The sequence below is a fragment of the Pongo abelii genome, chromosome 11, assembly GCF_028885655.2.
Source record: "Pongo abelii isolate AG06213 chromosome 11, NHGRI_mPonAbe1-v2.0_pri, whole genome shotgun sequence".
Taxonomy (NCBI): Eukaryota; Metazoa; Chordata; class Mammalia; order Primates; family Hominidae; genus Pongo; species Pongo abelii.
In genome coordinates, this window is record NC_071996.2 from 113,438,313 (window position 1) to 113,454,787 (window position 16,475).

Below are 16,475 nucleotides of genomic sequence, written 5' to 3' on the forward strand. Positions count from 1 at the left end.
TTACCAAACAGCTTTCTAAATTACAAAATATTCATAAGTGCTTTGATTATGCATTCCAATTAAGAAAAACTCTGGGCAATTATAAATTTAACAAATATAGGGTGGAAGAAATTATACCATATTTTGGTTTACCAGGAATAAGACAGTAACCTGTATTTAGTTATTTCCTTGTATGTCAGAAAAACTCAGGAAAATTAGATGCAAGCAGGCATGAATCTGTATCATTTCCCAGAGGAACAATGTAATGATGCAACTATGGTGAAGAATGGCTCAACTTGAAAGTAAAAAAGTCCTAGATTCAGCTTTCTACGTATGGCTAGCCAGTTTTCCCAGCACCATTTATTAAATAGGGGATCTTTTCCCCATTTCTTGTTTTTGTCAGGTTTGGCAAAGATCAGATGATTGTAGATGTGTGGTATTATTTCTGAGGGTTCTGTTCTGTTCCATTGGACTATATCTCTGTTTTGGTACCCAGTACCATGCTGTTTAGCCTTGTAGTATACTTTGAAGTCAGGTAGCGTAATGCCTCCAGCTTTGTTCTTTTGGCTTAGGACTGTCTTGGCAATGCGGGCTCTTTTGTGGTAACTGGATCCCTTCCTTACACCTTATACAAAAATTAATTCAAGATGGATTAAACACTTAAATGTTAGACCTAAAACCATAAAAACCCTAGAAGAAAACCTAGGCAATACCATTCAGGACATAGGCATGGGCAAGGACTTCACGTCTAAAACACCAAAAGCAATGGCAACAAAAGCCAAAATTGACAAATGGGATCTAATTAAACAAAGAGCTTCTGCACAGCAAAAGAAACTACCATCAGAGTGAACAAGCAACCTACAGAATGGGAGAAAATTTTTGCAATCTACCTATCTGACAAAGGGCTAATATCCAAAATCTACAAAGAACTCAAACAAATTTACGAGAAAAAAACAAACAACCCCATCAACAAGTGGGCGAAGGATATGAACAGACACTTCTCAAAAGAAGACATTTATGCAGCCAAAAGACACATGAAAAAATGCTCATCATCACTGGACATCAGAGAAATGCAAATCAAAACCACAATGAGATACTATCTCACACCACTTAGAATGGTGATCATTAACAAGTCAAGAAACAACAGGTGCTAGAGAGGATGTGGAGAAATAGGAACACTTTTACACTGGTGGTGGTGGGACTGTAAACTAGTTCAACCATTGTGGAAGACAGCGTGGCGATTCCTCAAGGATCTAGAACTAGAAATACCATTTGACTCAGCCATCCCATTACTGAGTATATTACCAAAAGGATTATAAATTATGCTGCTATAAAGACACATGCATACATATGCTTATTGCGGCACTATTCACAGTAGCAAAGACTTGGAACCAACCCAAATGTCCACTAATGATAGACTGGATTAAGAAAATGTGGCACATATACACCATGGAATACTATGCAGCCATAAAAAAGGATGAGTTCATGTCCTTTGTAGGGACATGGATGAAGCTGGAAACCATCATTCTCAGCAAACTATCACAAGGACAAAAAACCAAACACCACATGTTCTCACTCATAGGTGGGAAATGAACAATGAGAACACTTGGACACAGGAAGGGGAACATCACACACCGGGGCCTGTCGTGGGGTGGGGGAAGTGGGGAGGGATAGCATTAGGAGATATACCTAATGTAAATGATGAGTTAATGGGTGCAGCACACCAACATGGCACATGTACACATATGAAATAAACCTGCACGTTGTGCACATGTACCCTAGAACTTAAAGTATAATAATAAAAAAAAAAAAGTCCTAGAAACTGAGTTTGTTTAAGAGCCACTAAAGTCTAAATCAAAATAAATTGTTGGATTTCCAAGGACAGATACAGCATAGACTGGCCAGAATAATTAAGCTTGTGGAGTTATCCACAATAGAATTTAGAGACCAAGGAAGGCTTTGGAATCAAAGTAATTGTTAGGAGCTTTTTTGACTTCCCATTTACATAATCATTTTTTATGAACAAATCCATATTCCAGTATTATCTTTCACTAAAAATCTTGTTCAACAAATTAGTCAAACAACCATTCAGACACATTAACTGGTACAACTGTTCTCTCTCCTTGCAAAAAATCCAATGATAAACAATTTTGTTAGAAAAAGGATTTTCTAATCCCTGTAAAAATAAATTATCATCCTATAGCCATACCAATTCCATTACTTTACATATTATATTTAAATAATTTTAATTATATTGGTATTATAATGGAGACTGGTCATATGTCAAATATTTTAATTGTATTTAATGCCAAATGGCCTAGTTTAATAACCCATATGCCAGGAAGATACACATATAATGATGTTTATTTGAATATTTTACAAAATCAATGAAAAGTCATTTCATACCACTGATATCCTTACTTTGACTTTACCTGTTTTTCGATGTTTCGAAGAAGTAAAGTAGGGCTGCTTGGTGACATTTCGAAATCTTGTTCCGGTACAGGATCTTGACACTCTTGGGGAACCTGAGGATTCCCTAGAATGTTTAGTGAAGCTGCTTGGTCTGCAAATTGTATTTGTTTTTTCAAAATATCTTTTGGAAGTTGACATTCTTCTAGGACCACTATCCCCTAGACAAAAAACAATGAGAAAGTTGAAATGAAAACAAACTGATTATTAAACCACCTTTAATGCTGCAATGCACTTGAATCTATGCTTCCACTTATCTCTTGGAATTCAGAAATTATAAACTTGATAGTTTAACTCTGTAAATAATTGGCTGGTTTAAAACACGTGTAGCTAAAATAACATGTATGGTTGATAGGCTGGACTTGTAAACTATTTTCTTAACTTAAATACATGCAGTTTTTTTCTAATTGGTTTTAATTATTGACATTAAAAGCATGACATATTAAAATAAAATTAAAGGCATATTATACACAGAACATGGACATTTCAGATTGAAATCCAGAATATTTCCTGATACAATCTCCTGATATTTTGGTCACTAGCATTTCTATTTGTGCTTTACATTTGAGCACTCCCAATTTTATAAATTAAAACACCAAATTTACAAACATCCAAACAACAATCTAACTCTATCCTAACTCCTTTCAGAGCACCCTAAGGAGCCCTGCCCCTGTTGCTGTCAGCCAGCAACCAGGGATAGGACTGTACCACTGAGAAAAAGTACTCTCTAGGCCAATCAAAGTTCCCACTGCTTTCAGGGTAGCTGTGTTAATAATAAAGACACAAGCTTTCAACTTTGATGGGGTATATTCTGAAATGTAAGGAACTGGGGGAATGAATAGAGATCAAGTTGTCTCTGTACTCTCTGCCTCCTACTCACAAACATACTTATTCCTCAACTGGTTTGCTCGGCTTTCTCCTCCATTCCCCAGCTTCCTCACTCCAACTGTTCTCAACTTTAGGTTCCTCAGAGGCAATGGAGACAACAGAGAAAGAGAAAAAAGGAGTGCAAAGGCATGATCTTAATGGTTTCATAATCAGTTCTCACTGTAAAATTTCTTTCCTTCCTATCCATTCTACCACACTTCCTCCTGAAAATAATACAGTAATATATACCGTATATATATTACACATACACAGATATTATCTTATATATATACTGATATTACATATATTATATACACACACAGGTTTTACATATATAAATACATAATATATATTTGAAAATATATATATATATATTTGAAAAATGCTAATAAATTCCTATAGGCTAGTTGGAAAATTATTACACTCCTAATGTGGTTAAAATACTATATTCTTGTAATAAAAAATAAACTAACATATTAATATTAGTGTGCATTATTTCAAAAATGGAATGAATTAAATGATTGCTGTGGGCCACCTACATCATGTGTAAGTCTTATTTATAAGATGGAAATTGCCTATAGATAATAATGTGTTATATATGAGTTTTAGTTTACACTATATAATTTAGAGAATATATACCTTCAGAATGCACATATTCAGTTATGGTGTTAAATGTATATTTTATTATTTTGTAGTAAAATTTTTGGGAAAAGTAGTAAATGCACTTTTTAAAAAAATCTACATTTTGAATAGTGTTAACATGCTGACTTTTCCAAGAAGAAGGGGAGCCACTTGATCCCAATTACTGTTTTCTTAGAATGAACAAATATGGCCGTCAAGAAATCTGAAGAAACATGCTCAAAAGTTCTTAACTTGTGTTTCTTTTACATGCAGGTACTTGTGGAGAAACCTAGTGAGAGACTTGTAGAAATTTTGAATCGATACTCTCAAGAGCTTTTCAGATTGATGATACCATATCTATTATATCGAATTTAATTTTTAAAATAGGTATTTTAAAATAGGTATTAGGTATTTTAAAATAGGTATTTTAAAAATTAAATTCTATATAATAGATATGGTATCATCAATCTGAAAAGCTCTTGAGAGTATCCATTCAAAATTTCTACAAGTCTCTCACTAAGTTTCTCCACAAGTACCTGCATGTAAAAGAAACACAAGTTTCCACCTTATCAATTTAACTGCAATTGTCTTTGGTTTGATACCAGTTTATAGTATGGGCCAGTCTGTATAGATTAGTCTGATTTCAGTCTGTATAGATTAGTCTGATCTCAGAATCCATATTTATAAATCTGCATCTATGGGAAAACTCTATTCTGAATTTCAAAGTTCTATTTCCAAACCTTTAGAATACTACCTTTCTATAAGTACAAAGCCTGCTATAGTTAGTTTAATAAAGAACTATATTTTTAAAATTAAACCACGGAGGCAGGGCGTGGTGGTTTATGCCTGTAATCCTAGCACTTTGGGAGGCTGAGGCAGGTGGATCAGTTGAGGCCAGGAGTTCAACACCAGCCTGGCCAACATAGCAAAACCCTGTCTCTACTAACAGTACAAAAATTGGCTGGGCATCGTGGCACACGCCTTTGGTCCCAGCTACTTGGGAGGCTGAGGCAAAAGAATTGCTTGAACCCAGGAGAAGGAGGTTGCAGTGAGCCGAGATCACACCACTGCACTCCAGCCTGGGTGACAGAGACTCTGTCAAAAAAAAAAAAAAAAATTAAAATTCAACCAGGGAGACCATCACAGTCAACTTCATAATCTGTTTTTTCCTCCATAAACTACTATCCTGGACAAAACTCTTGGAGTGTGAGGAGAGTGGCCCATTCTGATCCACCACTCCCAAGAATGGAAAGGGTTGAATATTTATATTTAATCCTCTGGGGACACAGCAGAGAGTTTCTGTTCTTAAAAAAATTAGTAAAAGGATATTCTGATATGTAAAACAACACAGATAAGAAAGACATAAAATATTTTTAGAAAAATGAGTTACAACAACTGAAACAAGTGAAAACTCTAGCATAAGATGAAAGCAAATCAACTGTTTCTGAGAAGAGAACTCCTGACAATGCAGGGTCTTCACAGAGAAAACACTGTGTGAAAAAAGAACTGCCTCAGCAACATCTCTATTATTCACATAAGTTCACCAAAGTTAATTTTAAGTAAAACTTTAAATAAAAAATTTAAAACACACAAAAGGTACAATTTAAAATGTGGAAACCCCTACTGCAGGATAACAAAAGAAATCTAAGAGAGAAACCATTTGTTATAGCCAGTGTTCTCCCAAGAAAAATATTTCATTTTTTTTCTGAGGGTGAGAAGAATCTGTTGTCTTATTAGAAAGCTTGAAGCAGGGAGAAGAGGAAATATAGGAATCTGTAATATGTTGACAAAGCTGTCGCAAGAACCACCAAAGGATGTTGCTAATAACTGCTTTCTTCTCCTCTAAAAAAAAAAATATATATATATATATATATATATATATATATATATTTTTTTTTTTGAGACAGGGTCTTGCTCTATCGCCCAGGCTGGAGCGCAGTGGCACAATCTTGGCTCACTGCAAGCTCTGCCTCCCGGGTTCACGCCATTCTCCTGCCTCAGCCTCCCGAGTAGCTGGGACTACAGGTGCCCGCCACCACGCCCGGCTAATTTTTTTTTTTAAAATATTTTTAGTAGAGATGGGGTTTCATCGTGTTAGCCAGGATGGTCTCAATCTCCTGACCTCGTAATCCGCCTGCCTCGGCCTCCCAAAGTGCTGGGATTACAGGCTTAAGCCACCGTGCCCGGCCTTCTCCTCTAAAAATTTAAGCAAAGTTTAGACCATAAGAAGAATGGTAAAGGGGCAAATGATGTGTTTTCTGACTTAAGGCACAAACTAGCACTTATTTAAACAGGATATTTACAAAACAGCATCTCTCAATCTCTTTCGTTTCCCTTTATCTCTAATTTAACTGAGAACAATTTTTTTTACATTTAAAATATATTAAACAGAAAGTTCTGTTTCAAGACAGTACTGGCCATCCTTCTCAATTTTTTTCTTACAATAACTCAAGAAGCTGTAAGAGCAAGGAAAGTGATGTTTTTCTTATATAATAACATCTCAACTAAGTTGCATATAAACAACTAAACACTTTAATTCCTAATAAATGTAATGAGAAACTACTAAAATAACAAAAACATTGTATTCTAATAGCATAATTTTGTGGCATGTTCCATAAAATAAACATAATGATATTCTTAAAGGAACAAAGGGCCAGATACACATTTATCCTGAATTAAGAAAAAGGTAAGGTCATATAAGTTATTACAGGGAAGTTTAGATGTCTTTCCTTAAAACAATTTATTCCAGTAGATGTTATATAAACATGCAATCAAGCTTTTAAAAGAGTTTAAACAAGAAGTATACAGTACTGCTTAGAAAATATAGAATATTAAAATATCCTTTCTCAAGTTAAAGGATTATGAATCAGACTGTCTAGATTGAAATATAAATCTTATTCATCAATTTAACTGCAAACCCACTTTCTTTGAAATATCTAAATTGTTTTATACTTGACTCATTCTTAGAACTCTATTTGCTATAAAAAACATGTGTGAAATTATATCCTTTATGGAAAACGATCAAAGAGGAGAGATTATGTGGTGATCTTGAAACGACTGGGAAATTACTAAAACTGAAGGCTCCTGTAAAGATAACAGTGAACAATGAGAAAAAGTAACTAATAAACTTCCATCAGGAAACACTTAGTGAATGTGGTTCCCTCAAATCTCACAGAACTAGTAAGCCTAAGGTTTTATGTCTATCCTTCTTCCTACCTTTCTATAGACACCACCACTAATTGCTACCAGGTATTAAACATACTTCATCACTTCCTAGCTTCTTTTCCTTTTCTTGTATAACACATACTTTCTGCTCCTTTAAATACCATACTACTTTGTCATTCCTGAAAATGATCATGTTGTTTCACACCTTCAAACCTGTAAAAAATGCCTTTTTCTAGTTCCATTGGTTCATCAAAAAATTACTGTTCATCCCCCAAAGTCATACTGAGATGTCACTTTCTTCTCTTAATGTTTTCTCTGACCCTCTTACCCATAAGTATTCTCTCTATGGCACTTCAAATATCTTATAAAAACATTTATTCTACTTAAAGTATAATTTTTTAAAAAAACAGGTATTACCGAATATATTACATATATTGAAACAATTATAGGTTTTATCTCCCTTACCAGAATATAAACTCATGATAGATAGAGCCTAAAATTTATTAATCTTTGTGGATGTGCCGACCCCTAGGTGAGGCTAGGCAAACTACATGGTTCAAGGACTCTGATCCCTTCCCTTCTCAGCTTTTTCTTTTCAGACCTATCCCTATCAACCTTCAATATTAGATTATCTCCAGGATGTCTACAGTATGACCATATAGAATACTGTTTCCCACAAAAACAAAGTTACAAATAAATATTTAGCAATATTTAGATTGCATAAGAACTCATTTGTATTGTTGATTCTTTGGGAAAATAGACCACGATGAACATTCCCACTTGGAAATGTAAAGAATAAAGAATATATGTCAGCTATTGGTCTATATTAATGCTAACATTCTGCTGGACCAATATTGTGAGAGCTTCTTACCCTAGGGGTATGGCTTAATTAGGCCCTGATTTGTGCTTCCTATTAAAGGGTTCTTTCTAGCCACTGTTCTCTATGGCTCCTGAATCAGCCTGCTTCTTTTATATTACCTTCCTTGGTAATATAAATATAAATATAAAGCTTCTTTCTTTTATATTACCTTCCTTGGCAATGTCAGTAATGTTTTTGACTTCTTTAGGAACTGCAAAGCTCTTAACCTGCTTCTTGTTCATAGAAGGTTGGCGTCCTAAGGACTGGTTTAAGTCTTGGCCAGTAAAAGGCTTTTTATAGGCCAAGCTTGTAATTTCTTTGGTAGAACTCACTCAGAAACTCAGAAGGCTTCCCATCTCTCTGTTTTCAGGCAGTTCCATGTACCAACAATCACACCCACAGTTCTCTGATGCATTCTCAAAGGATATTTCTTTCACCCTCTAACCCCTATACCCTTTCTCCTTTTCCTCTTTCTCTGCTTCATTGTGGGGGTTCTCATAAGCTATTAAGTTCTGATGGAAAATCCACATTCTTAATCTTCCTCCACTGCCCTAAGTGTAATTTTATCCAGCTCAAAGGTTTTGCAGAGGATGGTATCCTTAGTCTGATATTTAGTTCCAAATCACTTTGGTCCTTTATTATTCAAAGGTTTTCTCAATCCTATCTCTTATCATATAAAGTGTAGAGAGAGGCAGTTTTGCCAACTTCGTAAGGCCTTGAATTTCTAGAAACCTATTCCTTTTCATTTATGTTTTTAAAAAGGTTTGAAAACGACCTAATTAGAAATTATCAATAAAAAGCATTATTACAAAGTAAAAGCCAATGTAAAAGCCAATATATAGGACAAAGTCTAAGCAGAATATGGCCAAAGACAGAATTAGCAAATTAAGAGACAGTAAAGAATTCCTTGTGGTACAGAGAGACAAATGAGATTAAAAAATTAAAGCGTGGTTAAGAGACATGAAAAATTTGTTTGAACTTCTCAATCTATGAGAATTTCACAAAAATGGAAGAGAAAAAAAGTGACAAACATACAATATTTGGATGATAGTAGCAGAGAATATGCTAGAATTGACTAAACATGGACTCTGGGCTGGGTGCAGTGGCTTATACCTGTAATCTTAGCACTTTAAGAGGCTGAGGCTAAGAGGCTGAGGCAGGTGGATAGCTTGAGCCCAGGAGCTCGAGACCAGCCTAGGCAACATGGCGAAACCCCATCCCTACCAAAAATACAAAAATTAGCCAGGTGCGGTGGTGCATTCTTATAGTCCCATCTACTCAAGAAGCTGAGGCGGGAGGATCGCTTGAGCCTGGGAGGTCAAGGCTGCAGTGAGGCGTAATCATGCCACTGCACTCCAGCCTGGCCAACAGAGCAAGGCCCTGTCTCAAAAATATAAGAGAAATTAAAACAAATAAATGTGGACTCTGAAAGAAAAAACATGTCTACACAAAAACTTATACATGAATATATATAGCAGCATTATTCATAATAGCCAAAAACTAAAACAATCTAAATTTCCATGACCTAGGAAACAGATAAACAAATTATAGTACAATCCTACAATGGAATACTGCTCAACAATAAAAAAGAAAAAATTACTTATATATACAGCAACACAGATGAACCTCAAAAGCATTATGCTAAGTGAAAGAGCAAAATAGAGATTAATGTTTTATTATTTGACTTCTATGAAATTCTAGAAAAGGCAAAACTACAGCAATAGAAAACAGATTAGAGGTTGCCAGAGAAAAGAGCCTGAAGGAAAGAGATTGACTGCAAAGAGGAAGGAGTGAAATTTTTGAAGGTTATAGAAATGTCCTACATTATGATCACGGTGATGGTTACAAGAGTAGATATTTGTCAAAATTCAGTGAACTGTACAGTTAAAAATGTGTACTCTGAGTACCAAGCAACATAAAGACAATCCTTTGATACCTGTTAGTAAGAATGTAGAACATCAAATAAACAAGAACATCTTTTTTTTTTAACTTTTTTTTTTTAATTTTATTATTATTATACTTTAAGTTTTAGGGTACATGTGCACAACGTGCAGGTTTGTTACATATATATACATGTGCCGTGTTGTTGTGCTGCACCCATTAACTCGTCATTTAGCATTAGGTATTATCTCCTAAAGCTATCCCTCCCCCCTCCCCCCACCCCACAACAGTCCCCGGTGTGTGATGTTCCCCTTCCTGTGTCTATGTGTTCTCATTGTTCAATTCCCACCCATGAGTGAGAACATGCAGTGTTTGGTTTTTTGTCCTTGCGATAGTTTGCTGAGAATGATGGTTTCCAGTTTCATCCATGTCTCTACAAAGGACATGAACTCATCATTTTTCATGGCTGCATAGTATTCCATGGTGTATATGTGCCACATTTTCTTAATCCAGACTATCGTTGGACATTTAGGTTGGTTCCAAGTCTTTGCTATTGTGAATAGTGCCGCTATAAACATACGTGTACATGTGTCTTTATAGCAGCAACCTGATGAAAACAAGCAATGGGGAAAGGATTCCCTATTTAATAAATGGTGCTGGGAAAACTGGCTAGCCATATGTAGAAAGCTGAAACTGGATCCCTTCCTTACACCTCATACAACAAGAACATCTTAAAGGTACCAGATAGGAAAGACAGTACCCAGAAAAGACAAATAATCACATTGACAGTAGACTTCTCCTCAGTATCAAACAAAACAATAAAACACATCTTTAAAGTGCTAAAGGAAAATAACTGTCAAACTAGAATTTAACACCAAACTAAAATACCATTTAAGAGTGAGGGTAAAATGAAGATATTCTGAGATGTACAAAGACACAAAGTTTAAGTGTCCAGAGACCCAAATGTCAAAAACTCCTTTCAGTGCATGTCTCTTATTTCTTTCTACTTTATTTTTTAATTGACAAATAATAATTGTATATATTTATGGTATATATAATGATATTTCAATACACATGATGTATAGTGATCAGATCAGGGTAATTAGCATATCCATCACCACAAATATTTATCACTTCTATGTGTTGGAACAGGAACCACCAGGAATCTGTCACCCCACCTAGACACCACCTGCACTGGCAGAATCTGTCTAATGTCATTACTTCAAAAATCTGGAGTTTACTGAAGACTTGCAAGTTCAAGGGGCAGGCTTGGACAGTAAACGTGCAGTTAATTTTCATCAATTTTAGCTCTTAGCACAATAGCAGCTACCCATCCCCACACCTAGTCCCATGGCAGGCAGCCATTCATACTTTCCTGAAGCAATCTACATACAGCCTGCATAAGTCAGGGTAGGGGAAAAGGACCCTGTTCTGCAAATATTAGGGATCTGTGTTCTGATCACTGATGTAACCTTTGATCCCAGAGGTACAGACAAAGAGGCAAACAACCATTGTTGTAGTACCTCCCTCCTTTTATTGCAATTCCCTCCTCCTCTGGCTGAAGGCCTTCCTGGGGATTTAAAGGGCCAGCACCCTTTAAAAAAAATCCTCTCTTCATTTTTCTCTTTCCCCCTTTTGGGAGCCAGACATTAAAAGCAGGACATTTTAAAACAACTGCATCAATGGGGAAAATTAGAAAGCAACTGGGCATTTCCAAGAAAAGGTGCAGGCTCAGAAAAAATAAGATTTTAACTATACACTTCAGGCTTATTCTTGCCACACCGACAACCTACAACAATAGAGAAAAACAAAATAATAAACAAAAATGATTTTAAAAGTCCTGCAGAAAGGGAAAGAATCTGATTTCCGTTATTAGAGTCAAATGTCCAGTTTTCAAAAACAACAAAAAAAACAAAAAGCATACGATGAAACAGGAAAAATGGAGCATTCAAAGGAAAAAAAAAATAAACAGAAACTGTCCCTGAAAACAGGATGGAAGATCTATTAGACAAAGACTTTAAAACAACTGTCTTAAAGATGCTCAAAAGGCTAAAAAAATGATGTGAAAAAGTCAAGAAAAAGATGTTATGAACAAAATGCAAACATCAATATGGAGATAGAAAACCTGAAAAGAAACCAAACAGAAATTCTAGAGCTGGAAAGTATAATAACTGAAATGAAAAATTCACTAGAGGTATTCAAAGGCAAATGTGAACAGGCAGGAAAAACATCAATGAACTTGAAGCCAGGACAGTAAAAATAATCAAGTGCAAAGCATAAAAAGAAAACAGATTAAAGAAAAGTGAACAAAGTCTAAGGGACATGTGGAACACTAAGTGGCCCAACACATAAATGTGGGAGTTCCAGAAAAAGAAGAGAAAGACAGGCAGAGAGAATATTTGAAGAAATAATGGCTAAAAACTTCCCAAATATGATGAAAGACATGATTACAAATATCAAAAGCCGAATAAGCTCCAAATAAGATGAATCCAAAGAGTACTACAAAGAAACACATTATAATCAAACTACTGAATGACAAAAAGAAAGAATCTTGAAAGCGGCAAGAGAAAAGCACATGCAAGGAAGGGATCCTCCATAATACTATCTGCAGCCTCTTATGAAACTTTGGAGGTCCAAAGGCAGTTAGGTCAACATATTCAAAGCAAAAAACAAACAAAACAAAACAAAACAAAATAACAACAACAACAACAAAAACCCCTGGCCAACCCAAAATCCTATTCTATTCGGGAAAATTGTCCTTCAAAGGTAAAAAAAATTAAGACACTCTCAAGTAAACAAAAGCTGAGGGAGTCATTTACCACTAGACCTACTCTGCAGAAAATACTTAAAGAAGTCGTGCAAGGTGAAATGAAAGACCTAGATAGTAACTTAAAGCTGTATGATGAAAGAAAAATCTCAATTAAGTTAAATACACGCATAATTATAACAGCTAGTATTATTGTAACACTAGTTTGTAACTCCTTGCTTTCTACATGATTTAAATAACTAGTACATTAAAAAAATATATTAGTTCCAAAGCTAGACTTGTGGTAATTTTGGTTTGTAGCTCCACATTTTGTTTTCTACATAATTTAAGAAATTAATATATTTAAAATAATTATTAATGTATGCTTTGGGACACATTAGTATAAGGATGTAATTTTGTGACATCAACAAACGAAAGGGGTGGGAACAAAGCTGTAAAGGAAATGAGTGTTTATATGTTACTAAAGTTAAACTGGAATAAATTCAAATTATAATGTAATAACTTTATGAAGTTAAATGTAATCCCCATGGGCAACCACGAAGAAAATATCTACAGAATATATACAAAAGGAAATGAGAAAGAAATTAAACATTTCAGTGTCAAAAAAGATCAACTAAACATAACAGAAGACAGTAGTGTAGGAAATGAAAAACCAAAAAAGGTATAAGATATATAGAAAATAGCAAAATGACAGAAGTAAGTCTATCCTTCTTAGTAATTATGTTAACTGTAAATGGATTAAACTCCCCAAAACACAGAAATTAGAATGGATAAAAACACAGAATCCAACTCTATACTGTCTACAAGAGATTCAACTTAAGTCCAATGACACAAATAAGTTGAAAGTGGAAGGATTTTTAAAAATTATATACAATATCAGACAAAACAGATTTCAAATTAAAAAATGGTTACAAGAGATAAGGACATTATATATTAATAAGACTCAGTATAATAAGATATAACAATTATAAACATTTATGAAACCATGCCACAAAGAGTTAAGAAAACCGGTCTAAATTCCTATGTTTATAGGATAACAGATAAGAAAAGAAACAACTTGTTGAGATACTGAAACTCAAACTGTAACCCAAGGAGTAAGAAGTCAGTAACTAGCAAAAGTTCTTGAGTTTGTAGGATAGCAGATAATTAAAGACATAACCTACTGAGATGCCAAAACTCTCTAACCTTGTGAGAACAAGAGTAAACTGGCAAAAATCAGTTAAAACCAAAATGGCTGACAGAAGTTTGCACAGATGACCTTACTGACATCACAGCCTAAATTTCCACTGCATGTTTCATATTAACTCCCCCTGAATTTGCACTTGCAATCCATGAGTTACCACGAAGCAATAACTGCACATGCCCAACAACTTTCCAAAACTTTCCTTGCCTTCTACCAATCACCTATTAATCCCAATATCTACCCCCAAATCTATTCTAATAAAAATGTTGCCATAAAAATAGCATGAGAGAGGGGAGGCAGAACAAGATGGCTGAATAGAAGCCTCCAGCAATTGTACCCCCAATATCTCCCAACATAGGAACACCAGATTGAACACTATCCACATAAAACAGCATCTTTATAAGAGCTAAAAGTCAGGTTGGTTACCAGCTTGGCCACAGTGGGGTAAAGCACTAAGCATTTCTGGACCTACCCTGGTCCAGAGGGGAGCCCACTGTCCTGAAGGGAGAGACTCAGGATGGCAGCATTCACCAAAAGCTGACTGAAGAAGCCTTGGGCCTTTAGTAAACATTGGCTGTAGACAGGTAGTACTTGCTGTGGCCCTGGGGCAGTGGTGGCCACGGGAAAGGGACTGCTCTCCTTGAGGAAAGAGGAACGAAGGGTAGGGAGGACTTTGTCTTGTGACTTGGTCAGCTGCAGTAGAATACAGCATCAGGTGGAGTCCCAAGATGGCATCTCTAGACCCACCTGGGGCTGGGGAGAAAACTTGCCACCCTTAAGGGAAGGACACAAGCCTGGGTGGATTTGCCACCTGCTGATGATAGAACCTTTGGGCCTTGAGGAGACACACGATAGCCAGGTAGTGGTCACTGTGGGCCTTAGGTGAGACCAGTGCTGTGCTGTCTTCGGATCTGACCCTGTGCAGTCCCAGTGGTCCTTGTGTCATGCCTCTCCTAGCTCCAAGCAGCTCAGTACAGAGGGTGAGACTATGTTTCCCTGGGGGAAAGTAAGGGAAGAGAACAGGAGTCTGTGACTGGTAATCCAGAGAATGCTTTTGGATCTTACCCGAGACTACTGAGGTAGTACCTCTATGAGTCTACAAAAGATGCAGTGTTACTAAAGTTGGGGATATGACTGCAGTGACCAATGACTTAGATCACAACACCCAAGGTGTTTCAATATCTAGAAAGCATTCTCAAGAATGACTGGTACAAATTAGTGCAGGTGCAAAGACTAAAAAATAACTAACTTTTCAATGTCCAGACACAGATGAACATCTATGAATATAAAGAACACCCAGGAACACATGGCCTCACCAAATGGACTAAATAGGGCACCAAATACCAATGCCAGAGAGACAGGGATGTGACCTTTCAGACAGAGAACTGAAAATAGCTGTTTTGAGAAAGCTCAATGAAATCTAAGGTAACACAAGAAGGAATTCAGAATCCTATCAGATAAATTTAACAAAAAAACTGAAACAGTTAAAAAGAAACAAGCAGAAATTCCGGAGCTGAAAAATGCAATTGACATTCTGAAGAATGCACTAGATAGAGTCTCTTAACAGCAGGATTAATCAAAAAGAAGAAAATTAGTGAGCTTGAAGACAGGCTATGTGAAAATATACCTCAGAAGAGACAAAGGAAAAAAGAATAAAAAGTAATAAAGAAAATTAGTGAGCTTGAAGACAGGCTATGTGAAAATACACCTCAAAAGAGACAAAGGAAAAAAGAATAAAAAGTAATAAAGCACACCTACCAGATCAAAAAAATAGCCTCAAAAGGGCAAACCTAAGATACTGGCCTTAAAGAGGAGGAAGAGAAAGAGATCAGCGTAGAAAGTATATTCAAATGGATAATAACAGAGAACTTCCCAAATCTAGAGTAAGATGCCAATATTCAAGTACAAGAAGGTTATAGGGCACCAAGAAAATTTAATCCAAAGAAAACTACCTCAGACATTTAATAATCAAACACCCAAAGGGAAGGAATAAAGAAAGGATTCAAAAAGTAGCAAGAGAAAAGAAACAACATACAAAGGAGCTCCAATATGTCTGGTAGCAGACTTCTCAGTGGGAAACCTTACAGGTCAGGAGTGAGTGGCATGACATATTTAAAGTGCTGAAAGAAAAACACTTTTATTGGAGAATAGTATATCCAGCAAATATAACCTTCAAGATGAACTTTTCACTAGACTAAGAAAAAAACAGGGAAGATTCAAATAAAATTGCAAATAAAAAAGGAGACATTACAACTGACACAACAGAAATACAAAGGATTATCAGAGACTATTATGAAAAAGTATAAACCAACAAGTTGAACAATCTAAAATCAATAAACAAATCTCTTGATTCATACAGCCTAGCACGACTGCATTATGAAAAAATAGAAAATTTTGGCCAGGCACGATGGCTCATGCCTGTAATCCCAGCACTTTGGGAGGCCGAGACAGGTGGATCACCTGAGGTTGGGAGTTTGAGACTACCCTGACCAACAAGGAGAAACCCTGTCTCTACTAAAAATACAAAAAAATTAGCCAGGTGTGGTGGCACATGCCTGTAATCCCAGCTACTCAGGAGGCTAAGGCAGGAGAATCAGTTGAACGCGGGAGGCAGAGGTTGCAGTGAGGTGAGATCACGCCATTGTACTCCAGCCTGGGCAACGAAAGCGAAACTCCATCTCAAA

The 16,475-nt window shown here is 36.0% G+C and overlaps 1 protein-coding gene across 9 annotated transcripts in view; it reads right to left on the reverse strand.

The window, feature by feature from the left end:
• Positions 1–16,475, reverse strand: part of KANSL1L (KAT8 regulatory NSL complex subunit 1 like) — a 151,137-nt gene that overhangs the window by 81,232 nt on the left and 53,430 nt on the right. For all 9 annotated transcript variants that reach the window (XM_054549791.2, XM_054549792.2, XM_054549788.2 and 6 more), the window contains exon 4: positions 2,412–2,609. In XM_054549791.2, the coding sequence (XP_054405766.1) occupies positions 2,412–2,609 (198 nt within the window). The remainder of the gene's footprint in view (positions 1–2,411; positions 2,610–16,475) is intronic.